The 12,917-nt window shown below is 36.9% G+C and overlaps 5 protein-coding genes across 5 annotated transcripts; all 5 read right to left on the bottom strand.

Annotated features, from left to right (window-relative positions):
- Positions 1-5: 5 nt before the first annotated feature.
- CBG19167 lies at positions 6-1,171 on the bottom strand (the record flags this gene model as incomplete). Its single annotated transcript, XM_045237944.1, has 4 exons — positions 6-114; positions 167-368; positions 958-1,094; positions 1,146-1,171. 4 exons carry the CDS (start codon positions 1,169-1,171, stop codon positions 6-8), a joined length of 474 nt encoding a protein of 157 aa, XP_045096708.1.
- Positions 1,172-1,639: 468 nt separating this feature from the next.
- Positions 1,640-2,020, bottom strand: CBG27176 (the record flags this gene model as incomplete). The annotated part of the gene is made up of 2 exons (XM_045237943.1): positions 1,640-1,871; positions 1,917-2,020. The coding sequence occupies 2 exons, from the start codon at positions 2,018-2,020 to the stop codon at positions 1,640-1,642; spliced, it is 336 nt and encodes a 111-aa protein (XP_045100198.1).
- Positions 2,021-2,629: 609 nt separating this feature from the next.
- On the bottom strand, positions 2,630-4,749 carry Cbr-srsx-34 (the record flags this gene model as incomplete). Its single annotated transcript, XM_045237942.1, has 10 exons — positions 2,630-2,747; positions 2,796-3,036; positions 3,083-3,189; positions 3,238-3,378; positions 3,425-3,746; positions 3,793-3,906; positions 3,953-4,080; positions 4,126-4,241; positions 4,504-4,640; positions 4,692-4,749. 10 exons carry the CDS (start codon positions 4,747-4,749, stop codon positions 2,630-2,632), a joined length of 1,482 nt encoding a protein of 493 aa, XP_045096707.1.
- Positions 4,750-5,406: 657 nt separating this feature from the next.
- On the bottom strand, positions 5,407-7,265 carry CBG19165 (the record flags this gene model as incomplete). Its single annotated transcript, XM_045237941.1, has 8 exons — positions 5,407-5,521; positions 5,566-5,913; positions 5,965-6,105; positions 6,153-6,465; positions 6,676-6,803; positions 6,864-6,979; positions 7,031-7,164; positions 7,214-7,265. The coding sequence occupies 8 exons, from the start codon at positions 7,263-7,265 to the stop codon at positions 5,407-5,409; spliced, it is 1,347 nt and encodes a 448-aa protein (XP_045096706.1).
- Positions 7,266-9,661: 2,396 nt separating this feature from the next.
- On the bottom strand, positions 9,662-11,725 carry CBG19164 (the record flags this gene model as incomplete). Its single annotated transcript, XM_002637407.1, has 8 exons — positions 9,662-9,779; positions 9,832-10,179; positions 10,223-10,363; positions 10,411-10,849; positions 11,116-11,243; positions 11,290-11,405; positions 11,455-11,588; positions 11,671-11,725. The coding sequence occupies 8 exons, from the start codon at positions 11,723-11,725 to the stop codon at positions 9,662-9,664; spliced, it is 1,479 nt and encodes a 492-aa protein (XP_002637453.1).
- Positions 11,726-12,917: the final 1,192 nt, after the last annotated feature.

The following is a 12,917-nucleotide window of genomic DNA, read 5'->3' as shown; positions in this document are numbered from 1 at the left end:
TGGATTTATGAAGGCAATCGAACAGTAGTTGATCGTTTTGCTTCCGTATAACTTGTCGCCACTTGAGCATTTTTGCAAGACAATAGTTTTCTGATGCAAGTGCGGTAGTCTAGACTGAAACAGAAATATAACAAATTGTGTGACGCATTCTAGACTAGAATCATACTTGATTTTGTAGAAGACGAAAATATTGGAGGCGCATGCGATATTCACAGGTATCCCAGCGTACATGTTCACAAGTTGTTTCCCATATGGAGTGGGGATGAAAAGTACAACAAAAGTATTCGCGATAGCTGTAATAGTCCATCCAGCACTGACCATAGATACTGTTATAAATATGGATTTGAAGACAGCTTTGAAGTTTTTTCCTGAAAAAAAAAACTACCGTGGCTTCATAGAAGGGCCTATCATAGGAGGGCCCCTTAACTTTTGAATTTGAGCCAATTTTTTCGGTTCCTGTCAAAGATATCGAAAAGTTATGAACTGATAATTTGCTTATAATGAAGTTATATTTCATCAGTTGACACATTTTTGATATCTTACATAGGAGCCAATAAAAAATTAGCTAAAATTTGACTGTGTGGAGTCAAACTTGACAGCCCTTCTGTTACAGCTTTTACAGTATGTACGAGACTTTCAATTTTAAAACCAAAAACCGGCCTCCCCGAGTCACAAAATGACACCTGCATCATAATTAGACTATACTCTTTCTAGATCTGTCACTTGTTTTTCCTTAGAATACTAATCCGAAAATGTAAACACATTTGCGTATGATTCATGATCTCTCATTTTGCAGAATTGTGACATTTTCTAACCGACACAGATTAGAAAAAGCATTTTCGATTTGTGCAAATACTAATTTTACGAATATTCCTCTAGGCTACAAATATATTATACAAATCAGATAAACAAGATTCTGGATGTGTGATGTGTCACGAAGTATCTCGAGGTGTTTACCTTGCTCCTGCTTCTGAATATAACAATTAACAGCTGTGTATAACATCGTTGTGATTACATTTAAAATAATATTGGATATAGACCAAATGACGAATGTTTGTGATCCCATCGCAAAAGGTACAGCACATGTAACTGGCCTTTAAAATTGAGATTATGATTTGTGCCTAAATTCGGTTAGAGTATCTCACGTGTTGCCTACTTCCATAAATGTCATGAACAAGAAGATAGCACTGTATAATAATGGAATTAGGAATTGAAATATGGTATAGAGCGAAGCATCTTTGAAGAGAACGTGATATCTGTCGAAGACATACTTGCCGAAAATCCGATTCCGGGCCGGAAGGGTCCGGCTGATGACTCGCTTCACAACTGATATTGGGAGCAAGACAACATACTGAATGATAGAGCTTGGCGAGCTTTACAACCACCAATGAGAACGATCCGGCTTAAAAAACTGCGTCATGGTCCGGGACGACGATTTTTTGAATGAACCATGATCCCGTTCTCAAAGCCGACTCATTCTTATTGGAGTTTGTAAAACTTGCCGAGCTCTTTCATTGACATGTTTCTTTGCTTACAATTTCAATTTTGGAGCAAGTTATCAGCCGGCAAGTGCCGGACCGGAATCGGCTCTTCGGCAAGTATGGTCGAAGATGTTTGTGCGCAGGAAACCGAATCATGCTTACCTAACAGGCCACTTGCAAGCGAAAAATCTGTCAATCCCAAGCAATAACATAAAGCAAGACGCACTTATCACTCCAAACAACGATGGAACGTTGAGAATGGAACACAAGATTTGAGGAGATTGGAAATCTCCAAATATATGGATAACGAAAATGAACTGTCCATAATTATGGAAGCAGTCAGCCAAACAGGTCATCATGATTAAGTAATGACATTGGGACCGCATTGATCTGAACTTTTAAAAACTCAAAATTTCATAAGATTTTCAAAGTTACTTGAATCTGAAGAATGTTACCACCATGATTGTGTTTCCAACTATTCCCACTAATGCGACAAATAACAATATTAAAGCAAGTGGAACAAGTTCTAGAGCTATCATTCTCAATCAATAATATATTAGTAGTTTGATCTGGAAAAATTATATAAAGTCAATCAAAAATGTCAAGAAAAGAATAACCGACAAATGTAGTTACGCTCACTCAATATGGATATCCAGTAGGATTTAGGTTTGTCGTTGAGCACGTGTTATGAATTCTCTGGAGGTCTTTGTTTTTAGTTTTGAACTCATCAATAACTGTCTATGAAGTCTGATACAAAGATCTGCCACTAACTACTGAAAGTTAAATTTTAGTTTCAGTTGTCCGGAAACAAATGTATTTTAGAAGGTCCGACCCTTCTATTCTTCCAAGGTACTTCTGAAGGGCTCCTCAATTAGAAAGTCCTTCTATTTATCCATTTTTTTCTGAATTTTTAAAATTAAAAATAAAAAAAAATAAAAATTTTCACTGAAAACGTACCCCGTCCAACAACGCGTTTGGATGGGGGTCCTTCTATTACAGGGACTCTTTCTATTTTTACAAGCCCCACTCGGAGCGCCCTACTATAAGAGAGGCCTTTCTCATAGAGGCTTTACTGACGGTATGAAGTTTTTTATTAAGAAAAGTGAAGAAAAACGACCAGTATACACAACACATAAAAAAGATCAGCTTCAATACAAATGCTGTTCTATCTTTTTGAAATTTAACATCCAGGTTAATGCAATTATAGCGAATACCAATGTTTTGATAATCCACAATGGACCAACACCGTATAGTGTGAACAATGTTCTGAAAATATTTTTTTTCAACAGAATTTAAAAATTAGGTCAAGCTCACGTTGTGAAAATGGGAGTGATCATGTAGAGAACATCATCGACTACAGTCATTGCACCATGAGCAATTGACTGATCAATATTTCCTAGAATTCTAGAGTACACAGTATCCAGAGATGTACTCATTGTAGGTATAGCGGGCCCAGCAACTAAAATGGTGATGGTCAAGTACCATATTGGATTGACAGCCAGAGCAGTGAAACACCAGGAATATTCTCTAGGATCACAACCGGAACGGGTAGTTTCTGAAGAAATAAATAACTTTAAGAAATACATAGCTTTGCAAAATACCATTATATCTAGCAACTGGAGTGCTGGAAAACTCATAAGGGTATGTAATGATATAGACGAGTCCAAAGGCTATTGTACAGAAGAGGAACATTTTGTGTTGTGGGATTCTGAAACCAAAATTAAATGATGCTCTCTTTGGCTCGAATGCCCTTTACATTTTTCCAAGATGACAAAAAATGTAGAGCAAAAGTACAGTGGAAGACATGATTCCGAAAATAACCATTGTGATGGAACCAACTTGAACAGTGGTTTTTCCATCCCAGCCAAATTGAACCATGTATAAAATTGAACCAATACTAAATACAAATTCTGATCTAAATATCAAATAAAATATTGACTAACGTGCTGAGTGTAGCATGAGAAAAAGTAACGGCAACTTTAACGAAGAAACAAACTCCGATCAGCTTCCAATCCAAATTGCTCTTTTTCATTTTTTGATAAGCAGCTCTTAGCTTTTCCATGGAGAAACTGGCTTGGGAATCACTTTGTCTCAGCTTCTTTGATTTTTCTCTGGTGATGTCCTCCATGAAAACGTAAATGACGAATACAGTGAGTATAGTCAAAATAAATGAAATCCAAATTGGAGCCGAATACAAATGGAAACGAATTCCGGGTAGAATTTCGTATCCAGGATATGGGAATTCAGTGAAGATTAGTTGGATAGCTGAAATATTTTATACTTTGAGATATTTATTATTTTTTAAACTCACTTGGTCCCACTATAATCGAAAAAATAAACGATAACCCAAGAGTTGCAAATGCACGGGGCCGATCTTCATTTGAAGAGCACAATGTAATATAACCACGAAGTACTGTACCTCCACCTGAATTTATTCAATAGAATCTGTAATACATTCCGATTTCACTCACTGTTGGCAATTCCTAAAAATACATAAACCGACATCAAAACGTATCTTTTATCGGTTTCAACATATTCAATGCTCAGGTAAATCGTACATGCAATAATGGCAATAAAACGGCTAGCAAGAAGAGGTATTCTGGAAAAAAGTCCTTATTTTGAAAAGATCAGAAAGTCCAGTTACCTGACAGATTGTGTCTTGTAACTCCAAATCGAAAATATCAGGGCAAAAACGGCATGACCACACTTTGAAGCTGAAGTAGCAAACCCAAAAAATTGAGCAGTAGCATCTTCATCTATCTGAAAACATACAATAATAAAGTTCTTATGAAGTATCGTAATACCTGTAATAGAAGTGCTTCTAACTTTTAATGTTGAGGTTTTCCTCGGTTCCTGTCAAAGATATTAAAAAGTTCTCAACTCATAAGTTGATTATCAGGATTTCACAAACATTTATTAGTTGACACATTTTTAATATCTTCCACAGGATATGAGATAATTGATCTCAAACTTGACAGTGTGAGGGTCCTTCTATTACAGGTTCTCCGGCAATTTAAAACACCTCTTTCATGTATGGCCATTCTCCAATACCGACTACTGAATTTTCAACGGCGTTCAAACAAGAAACAATTCCAGCAATTGTGATAAGTCTCCAATTTGTCCTTCTATCGTCTTTTGCATCTTTCATAAGTTCTTCTTCTAAAATAAGGCTCATTGAATTTTTCGTAATCTCCAAAATCCAAAACTCACTTTCAAGTATAACTCCATTTTGAACAACCGGAGAATCAGCGGGCACCTCGACATCCATAATTCCAAAAAATAAAACTAAAAGTCAACCTTCTCAATTGCAATACCGCCTCCTAATATAGCCTAACAAATTAGTGAAAGAGGGGTGATAATTCGTGTGATTTGTGTTGTTGAAAAGAAAAGAGAAATTTGGAAAAGATCAGTTAAAAATTAATGCGCAATAACACTACAGATAGCAAGACGTCAGGGCAGAAAATATACCACTAATTCGGTACTTTCTGTCTTTTTATGTCATGAAACCAAAGCTGTTCTAAGGATCCGACTGGGCGATGACAAACCACGCTTTCTTATTTTTATACTGACACAAACTCTGGCAATTATCGCAGTTGAAAAAAAAGGCGACGATAATTAATTTCGTGATAAGGATTTATCTGTTTTCTCATTGATATGAATGGGGTTCACACCCAGTTCCTTCCATTCACGTGAAATGAAGATACTTTTCAAGAAAACACTGGTACCAGATGTTTGATTTTTTTGTCTATGAAAAATTTCATTGTGTCTGCAGATGTCTCATTGCTTTTCCTAGCTGGGGTTCCATTGGTTTCTTGGCCTACGTACTTGAACTTTTGGATATTCTTGCAGATTACACAAAACGACCTTTTAGCAAAAACCTGTTTATTGAAGAATTGAACTATTATTGGAATTTGGTTTATTGACTTCATTCCACTTTACTAAGGTCTCGAAGATTGTATGCCCACAGTGCAGCCATTACGAAAAATAGAGCCGCTATAACCAGCCATAATGGTCCCACTCCGACCATTGTGAATATCGATCTGAACTTTCCTAAAATTAGAAGTGTATCTAAGGATTCTCTTACGTGGTGAAAATCGGGGTGATCATAAAAATAACATCATCGACTATGGTCATAAGTCCATGAGCAATGTTCTGATCGATATTTCCCAGAACTCTTGAATACGTAGTATCCAATGCAGTACCCATCATGGGAAGACATGGTGCAAAAATGATGACTGTAGATATCATAAAAAGTAATGGGTGGGTAGCTTTTGTTTCTTCACACCATGAGTATTCATCTGGGTTACATCCAGCATGTGTTGTCTCATTATAAGGTGCAATGGGTATACTGTTGAATGGGAATGGATAGGTGACGATGAAGTACATTCCAGTTGCAAGGATACATACCAGGAAGACATACTCCTGGTGGATTCTGCAATTTCATTTTAGCACTACTTTCATTTTTTCTCCAAGCTCTTCTCACATTTCTCCCAAGCGACAGAATACATAAAGCATGAGAACTGAGCAGGAAATAACACCGAATGCAATCATGAGTGTTGATCCATAACGGACAGTTTCGGTTCCAGTCCACCCATACTGTACCATGAAGACAATTGACATAATTCTAAATTTTTTGAACTTTGAACTTTTTTTCCAAAGTTCAAAGCTTACGATCCCAAAATAGCGCTTAAAAAAGTAACGGAAATCTTGACAGTGAGACAAACTGCTATCAATTTCCACATCAATCCACTGTTCTTCAATTGTTCATAGTTTTGTTTCAACTGTTTGAATGAAAAGAATTCTCCACTTTCATCGTCATCAATTGAGATACGATGTACGTCTGTCATGTAAACCCATATGATTACCGCCGTAATGACAGTGAGAACGAGAGAAAACCAAATTGGGACTGAATAGACGTGGAAACGGATACCGGGGAAGACCTCGATTCCCGGGTAGGCAATCCCACTGAAAATTAACTGGAGGGCTGAAAAGAATACTTGATGAGTACGGACAATCATTTGGTCACTGACTAGGCCCTATGATGATCGAAGTAATCGCAGATAGACCAATAACTGCAAAAGCCCTTGGTCTGTCTTTTGAAGATGAACACATTACAATATATCCACGAAGAATTGTGCAAGCACCTAGAAATCCAATCCTGCGAACATGTGATTCTCATGAGACCGAAACTCACTATTAGAAACTCCAATGAGAACATAAACTGACATAAGAACATATTTTTTGTCAGATTTGAAATATTCAACACTGAGATAAATACAACAGGCGATAATTGCAATGAAACGACTTACTATCATAGGGTATCTGAAACATTTTTTTTCCAATTGTGACAGAAACTTATTATAAAATTAGTGCAGAACCTACTTTATAGATTTTACCTTGAAACTCCATATCGAAAAAACTAGAGCGAAAATTGCATGAAAACATTTCGAAGCCGATTGAGTGAACCCAAAGAACTGAGCGTTCGCTTCCTTATCTATCTGAAATGAAAAAAAACTATAACAAATACGCTCCATTGTACACTCTCTCACTTCTTTCATATACGGCCATTCTCCCATTCCAAGTACCGAATTTTCGACGGAAATCAAGCAGGAAACCACACCCGTGACAATGATCAGTCGCCAGTTTGTCGATTCTTTCGTCTCCGAGGAAACGGTCGCATTTTCTGTGAATGAACGAATTCGTTTTCAATTAGACAACTTAAAAATCCTTACCTTCGTCTGAAGATTTATTTTCATAAAGCTCAAACCCATCAGCGGAAATCATTGCAAAAAGCAAAAAAAAAAGAGAAAAACGACTAGTGTCGCCCAAGTTCGGCCAACACTGCGCATTTTATCCCGGTCGCCGGTTGGCGATGAACATGTTGTTATCGTGATTTGTGTCCACAAACGGTGAACAAAATTGGTATATGAATGGATTACGTTTTTCAGGTGTTGTCCTATTGATTGCCAAGTTCGAAACCGAGCTTGAGTCATCGTGGTGGTTCATCTTCCCCAGAAATTATTTTTTCAATTTTTCATAATTAATAAAGTCATCCAGTCTTACTACTAGTTCTTATTATTGCATTTATTTATTTATTTATTTCAATGAAGGGGAGAAAACCACTAACACGTGAAATGTCAATGAAACTAGGAGATATAACAGGGACATACATTTTTAGTAATTGGGAGATGAAGGATAAACCGAGTTAGTAATTAGTTGAATTCAAGACAAGAAAATGTTTTAGATCACAGGATAATAGTCGATTTTTGAAAGCCGCTGACGAGGGCTTTACCGGAAACACATTGGCGGGTAAAGAGTTCCAACATCTGATTACTCTATTAGAGAGAAATTGAGAAGATATTTTTGTTGAGTTTTTGATAAGTGATTTGAGATAGTATTTGTGACGTCGCAATGATCCAGCATGATTAAATATTTCGAAAATTGGAACCTCCATGATAATTTCTTTGGAAACAATAATTTTATACGTGTAGACCAAATCATTATAGAGCCTGCGATACTCCAAGGAACTTAGCTGACATTCTTCCAGTGCTTCAAAGTATGAAGTGTATGCCATCCTGAATTTTTTGAAAATTCTGAAAACAAATGACTTTTGCACCGATTCCAATTTTATATATGATCCTTTAGGATTGGAGAAGTGACTATCGTTCCATATTCGAGTAAAGGGCGTATGTAAATTGTATAGCATTTTATAAAAACACTCCACGATGCGTTTTTTAGAATGGAAAAGAACATGTTGATCCTCTGATGTGATTTCCGAATAATCAACGAATAATGATAATGGAAACTCAGGTTACTGGAAAAGTAGATTCCAAGATCACGGACATTTTCCACAGGGGGAATCAAAGCTTGATTTAATTTGGGATTCATAACATTGGAGTTGGCATATTTTCTTGTTGCATTGAATTTGATGTATTCGCACTTTTTAGGAGCCGCTTTCATTTTCCACTTCGAGCACCAATTCTCCAATTCCATTAAATCTGCATCAATCAATCTATCATTCGTATCATAAATTTTCAAGTCATCTGCAAACAGTAGATAGTCACTTTGAAATTTGTCCCCAATACAATTAATATATAACAAGAAGAGGGTAGGCCCAAGAACAGATCCCTTCGGGACTCCGGACAATACGCGCCTCTCCTTCGATAGTATATCATTGATTTTGACTTGAAATTTTCTGTCCGTGACAAATGAATGGAGCCAATTTCTTAGTTTGGGAGATATCCCAAAGCTTTCCAACTTATGAATCAATTTGTTTATCGGCACTGTATCGAAGGCCCTCTGGAAATCAATATAGACGCTATGGGTATCTAACCCATTTAAAGAATTGAAAACAAGCTTGTTCTGGTAGGCGATCAGTTGGGAAATTGTACTTCTCTGATTAAGGAACACGAATTGTTTTTCTGATAATAGATTATTTTCGGATAAGTATTGGACTAGATGTTTGAGCATTCCGAAAAATACGGAAGTCTAATAAAAATAATCACTTCGAGAATTGCCGTATATCCTCTAGTATAAAGCAACCCGAATCGTAAACTTTGAACTCAATTATCTCAACTCCTGTGCGAGATTTTTAACATTTGCCAGCTGATAAAATATTGGTGATATTATGATAAATAATTCATCAGTTGGCAAATTTTCAATATTTTTCAAAGGAATTGAGATAATTAGGCTCAAAGTTAGTTGTCTTCTATTAGAGGAAATACGGTATAATATTTCCAGCTACAATGTACGATAATTTATACTTCAATGTATCAATCAATCCAATTGTCCACCCAATTACCAATCTCTCTATCAATTTTTGACGGCAGCGCATTCTTCGAAGATCTCTTCCTCCCATTGATGATATCATTTTCGCCGAAACAGTGATTTGTGACCAGCCGCAATTTTTGTCCTTCATTGAACACCAAGACACATTGAAAAGTATGGTCAAATAATTTTTTATTTGCACCACGATTCTTTCACTATTTACTCATTCGCAACGAATTAACTTATAACAGACAGAACAGTTGAAAAACAAAATCATTCATTCGATACAATTATCACAATGTTTTTTTTTTCAATAACCGGTTTAGTATTGACTGATACCAATAGTTTAATTAAACACAGCTGGACCCGTTGAATTAAAATTATTTTCGTAAAAAAGGAGAAAAAGAAATAAATTAATACATGTGGGAGCCAATCTTTTTGATGTTCAAGAACCAAACTGTGGCGATTGCGAAGAATACAGCAGACTTGATGATCCACAGTGGTCCAACTCCTAGTAATGTGAACATGGTTCTGGAATAAACAATTTTCAATATCACTGTATCACTATCGAATGAAAACATACGTTGTGAATATTGGAGTTACCATGAACACAATATCGTCTACAATTGTCATTGCTCCTTGAGCAACACTCTGATCTACGTTTCCTAGAATTCTTGAATACACAGTATCCAATGCAGTATGCATCATTGGAATCGATGGAGCTGATATAATCAATGATATGACCATAAAGAAGTATGGGTTGACTGCGATCGCATTTTCACACCATGAGTATTCAACTGGATTACATCCGGCATGCGTTGTCTCATTGTACAGTATTACTGGTTGACTGTTGAAATCAAATGGATAGGTGATAAGGTAAACACATCCGGAAGCAATGGTACAAACCAGGAACACCTTTTCTTGTGGAAGACTGAAAGTTGCTTATGTTCAGAATAAAAGTTCAAAGAACTCACATTTGTCCCAATTTACAGAAAATATATAGAAGTAGAATCACACAAGAGCCAACACCAAAACCAACCATCAGCATTGATCCCATTCGGACAGTTTCCGTACCAGTCCATCCATATTGCACCATGAATAGAATTGACATGAGTCTGAATCACAAATTTAGGACAGGAACAATTAGTATATAAGATCTTACGATTGCATGGTAGCATGCGAGAAAGTTGCAGCGATTTTCACGAATAAACAAACAGCAATAAGTCTCCAATCGAGATCGCTTCTCTTCAGCTTATTCAACGTTTCCTTGAACTGCTCCATCGAGAACATTGGTTTATTTTCTTCCTCTTCCAGTTTGCTTTCTGTGGAGGCTCGGTGAACATCTTGCATGAAGAATGCAATGAAGAAAACTGTGAAGATTGTGAGAATGAATGAGAACCAAATAGGTGCCGAGTAGATATGGAATCTCATTCCGTGTATAATTTCGTATCCAGGATAAGCAATGCTACTGAATAAGAGTTGAAGAGTAGGACCAACTACAATCGAAACGATGATCGAGAGACCGATTACAGCAAAAGCTCTGGGACGGTCTTTGGTGGATGAGCACATAGCGATGTATCCTCGAAGTACCGTAGTAGCACCTGAAACCATGTTAGACATCTATACTATCTTCACCCATATACCGTGAACACTAATAGAACGCCAGTCAAACCGCCAACTTTTAGCTCGTTTATCTCGATTCGTGTGAAAGACATCAAAAAATTATCAATTAACAAAATTTTTATCACAGTATCAAAAATTTTTTGTCAGTTGACCACTTTTTGATATCTTCTACAGGGACCGTGAAAAATTTAGTCAAAGTTAATAGTTCGGGTATCGTTCTATTAGAGTGACAATGGCAACTCACTGTTAGCGATTCCCAGTAGAATATATACACTTCCCAATACATATCTCTTTCCTGATGGTACATATTCAATGCTCAAGTAGATCAGACACGCAACAATCGCAATTAAACGGCTAGCCATAAGTGGGATTCTGAATAATAACGATACGTCATCGCTTGTTCCGGTTGAGTTCTCACTTGACTGAATGTGTTTTGTAACTCCAAATCGAGAAAACCAGTGCGAACAAAGCATGTCCACACTTGGATGCCGATGTTGCCATACCGAAAAACTGTGCCGTTGCATCTTTGTCTATCTAAACACATCAATTATTCGTGACACGTTTATTTTTCTGGATTACTCACCTCTTTCATATATGGCCACTCTCCGATTCCCACAACAGAATTTTCCACAGCATTTAACGCGGAAACAATTCCAGCAACAATGATCAACCTCCAGTTTGTCGTATCCTCACTGTCAGGCACCACGAGACTGTCTCCTTAAAGAGGAAGTTCAAAAATGATGGCTCATTTTCAGAGTTCCCCTTTAAAACGGTCATACTTAAATTTTAAAAAACTCACTTTTCACAGAAGGCCTCCTCTTTTCCAGCATTTCAAAATTATTTGAAACGCCCATAGTTATATGTGTTCCTGTCTGGAAATGATTTGTTTCAATAAGGTTTATAACCAATCAAAAACAATGAAATAACCGGAACAACTACAAAGTAGAAAGAAAGAAAAATGAAAAAGATATGAAAAACTTGTTACTCACCGCCCACTTTTTTTGGGGTTTCTGTTCGAAAAGGACATGTTCAGAGATGTATAAATATGAAGTTCAAATCATACAAAAAGAAAAAACGGAACTGGAAAATATTCTGTTTGTCGATTTTAAGAAACTTCTAAAAACGAACATGAAGAACGGCGACCTTTTGAAAAATACAAAAAAAAAGTTTTTGGTTGAGCAAGGAGAAAAGGGGGGCTTCACTAGGCAACGCGAAAAATAGTGGACGAATTTTTAGGACACAAAACTTGAAAAAAAATAAAAGAAGCCTTGAAATCGATCAGAAAACATGAAGTGCGAGCTAGAGCAAAATGTGTTATACATATAATCGAAAGTGATATGAGCCATGTAATTATGTTCATGCGAAAAAAAGAAATAACACTACGAATAACACATTTTATAAAGCTTTTCGGGGGGGGGGGGGGGGGGAAATGAGCAGGAAATCTAGTCAAAGAACAGGGAAAAAATTGAGCCACAGGAAATTCGCTGAGTTCAAAAAATAGGAATTTGTCATGGGCGGTCAGAACAAGTGTGGGAATCTGAAAAATCATATATGCTTCAGAAAGTGCGGAGTCTGGGGAGCTAGTCATAGTAGAGACAAAGGAGTTACGCATACTAAAAGGCTCTAATTATGATTTTTCAGTTTTGGTGATGTCCGCAACATATGGTGTTGTTGGAAACTGTGGATAGTCTGCTTCGAAAATATGTAATCGATTTTCAAAAACTCCAATTGATTTGTTTTCAAGACCTACTTAATCAGTATCGACCATAAACGTGGCGGGTCGGGTGTAACCGGTGGGGGAATTTTTACCGGCCGGCCTTGACCGGGGGTTTTAATTGGATCCAACATCAACATAAAAAAGTTGATGATATTTGGCACCCAAAAGGTCGGAACATGCCGAAATTCAGCAATTATCACGGACCTTTGAAAAAGCCCGACGAACCTTTGGAAAAATTCAAATATCAAACGGATAAATATCTGAACTAACGATCAAAGGATGATTGCACACACGAGTCTTTTTCCTCTCCTCCCCCATCAAATTTGGCC

The sequence above is a fragment of the Caenorhabditis briggsae genome (genome assembly GCF_000004555.2).
Source record: "Caenorhabditis briggsae complete genome, chrV, whole genome shotgun sequence".
NCBI classification, from domain to species: Eukaryota; Metazoa; Nematoda; class Chromadorea; order Rhabditida; family Rhabditidae; genus Caenorhabditis; species Caenorhabditis briggsae.
The sequence above is the reverse complement of the archived record's forward strand: the minus strand, read 5'-3'. Positions and strand labels throughout refer to the sequence as shown.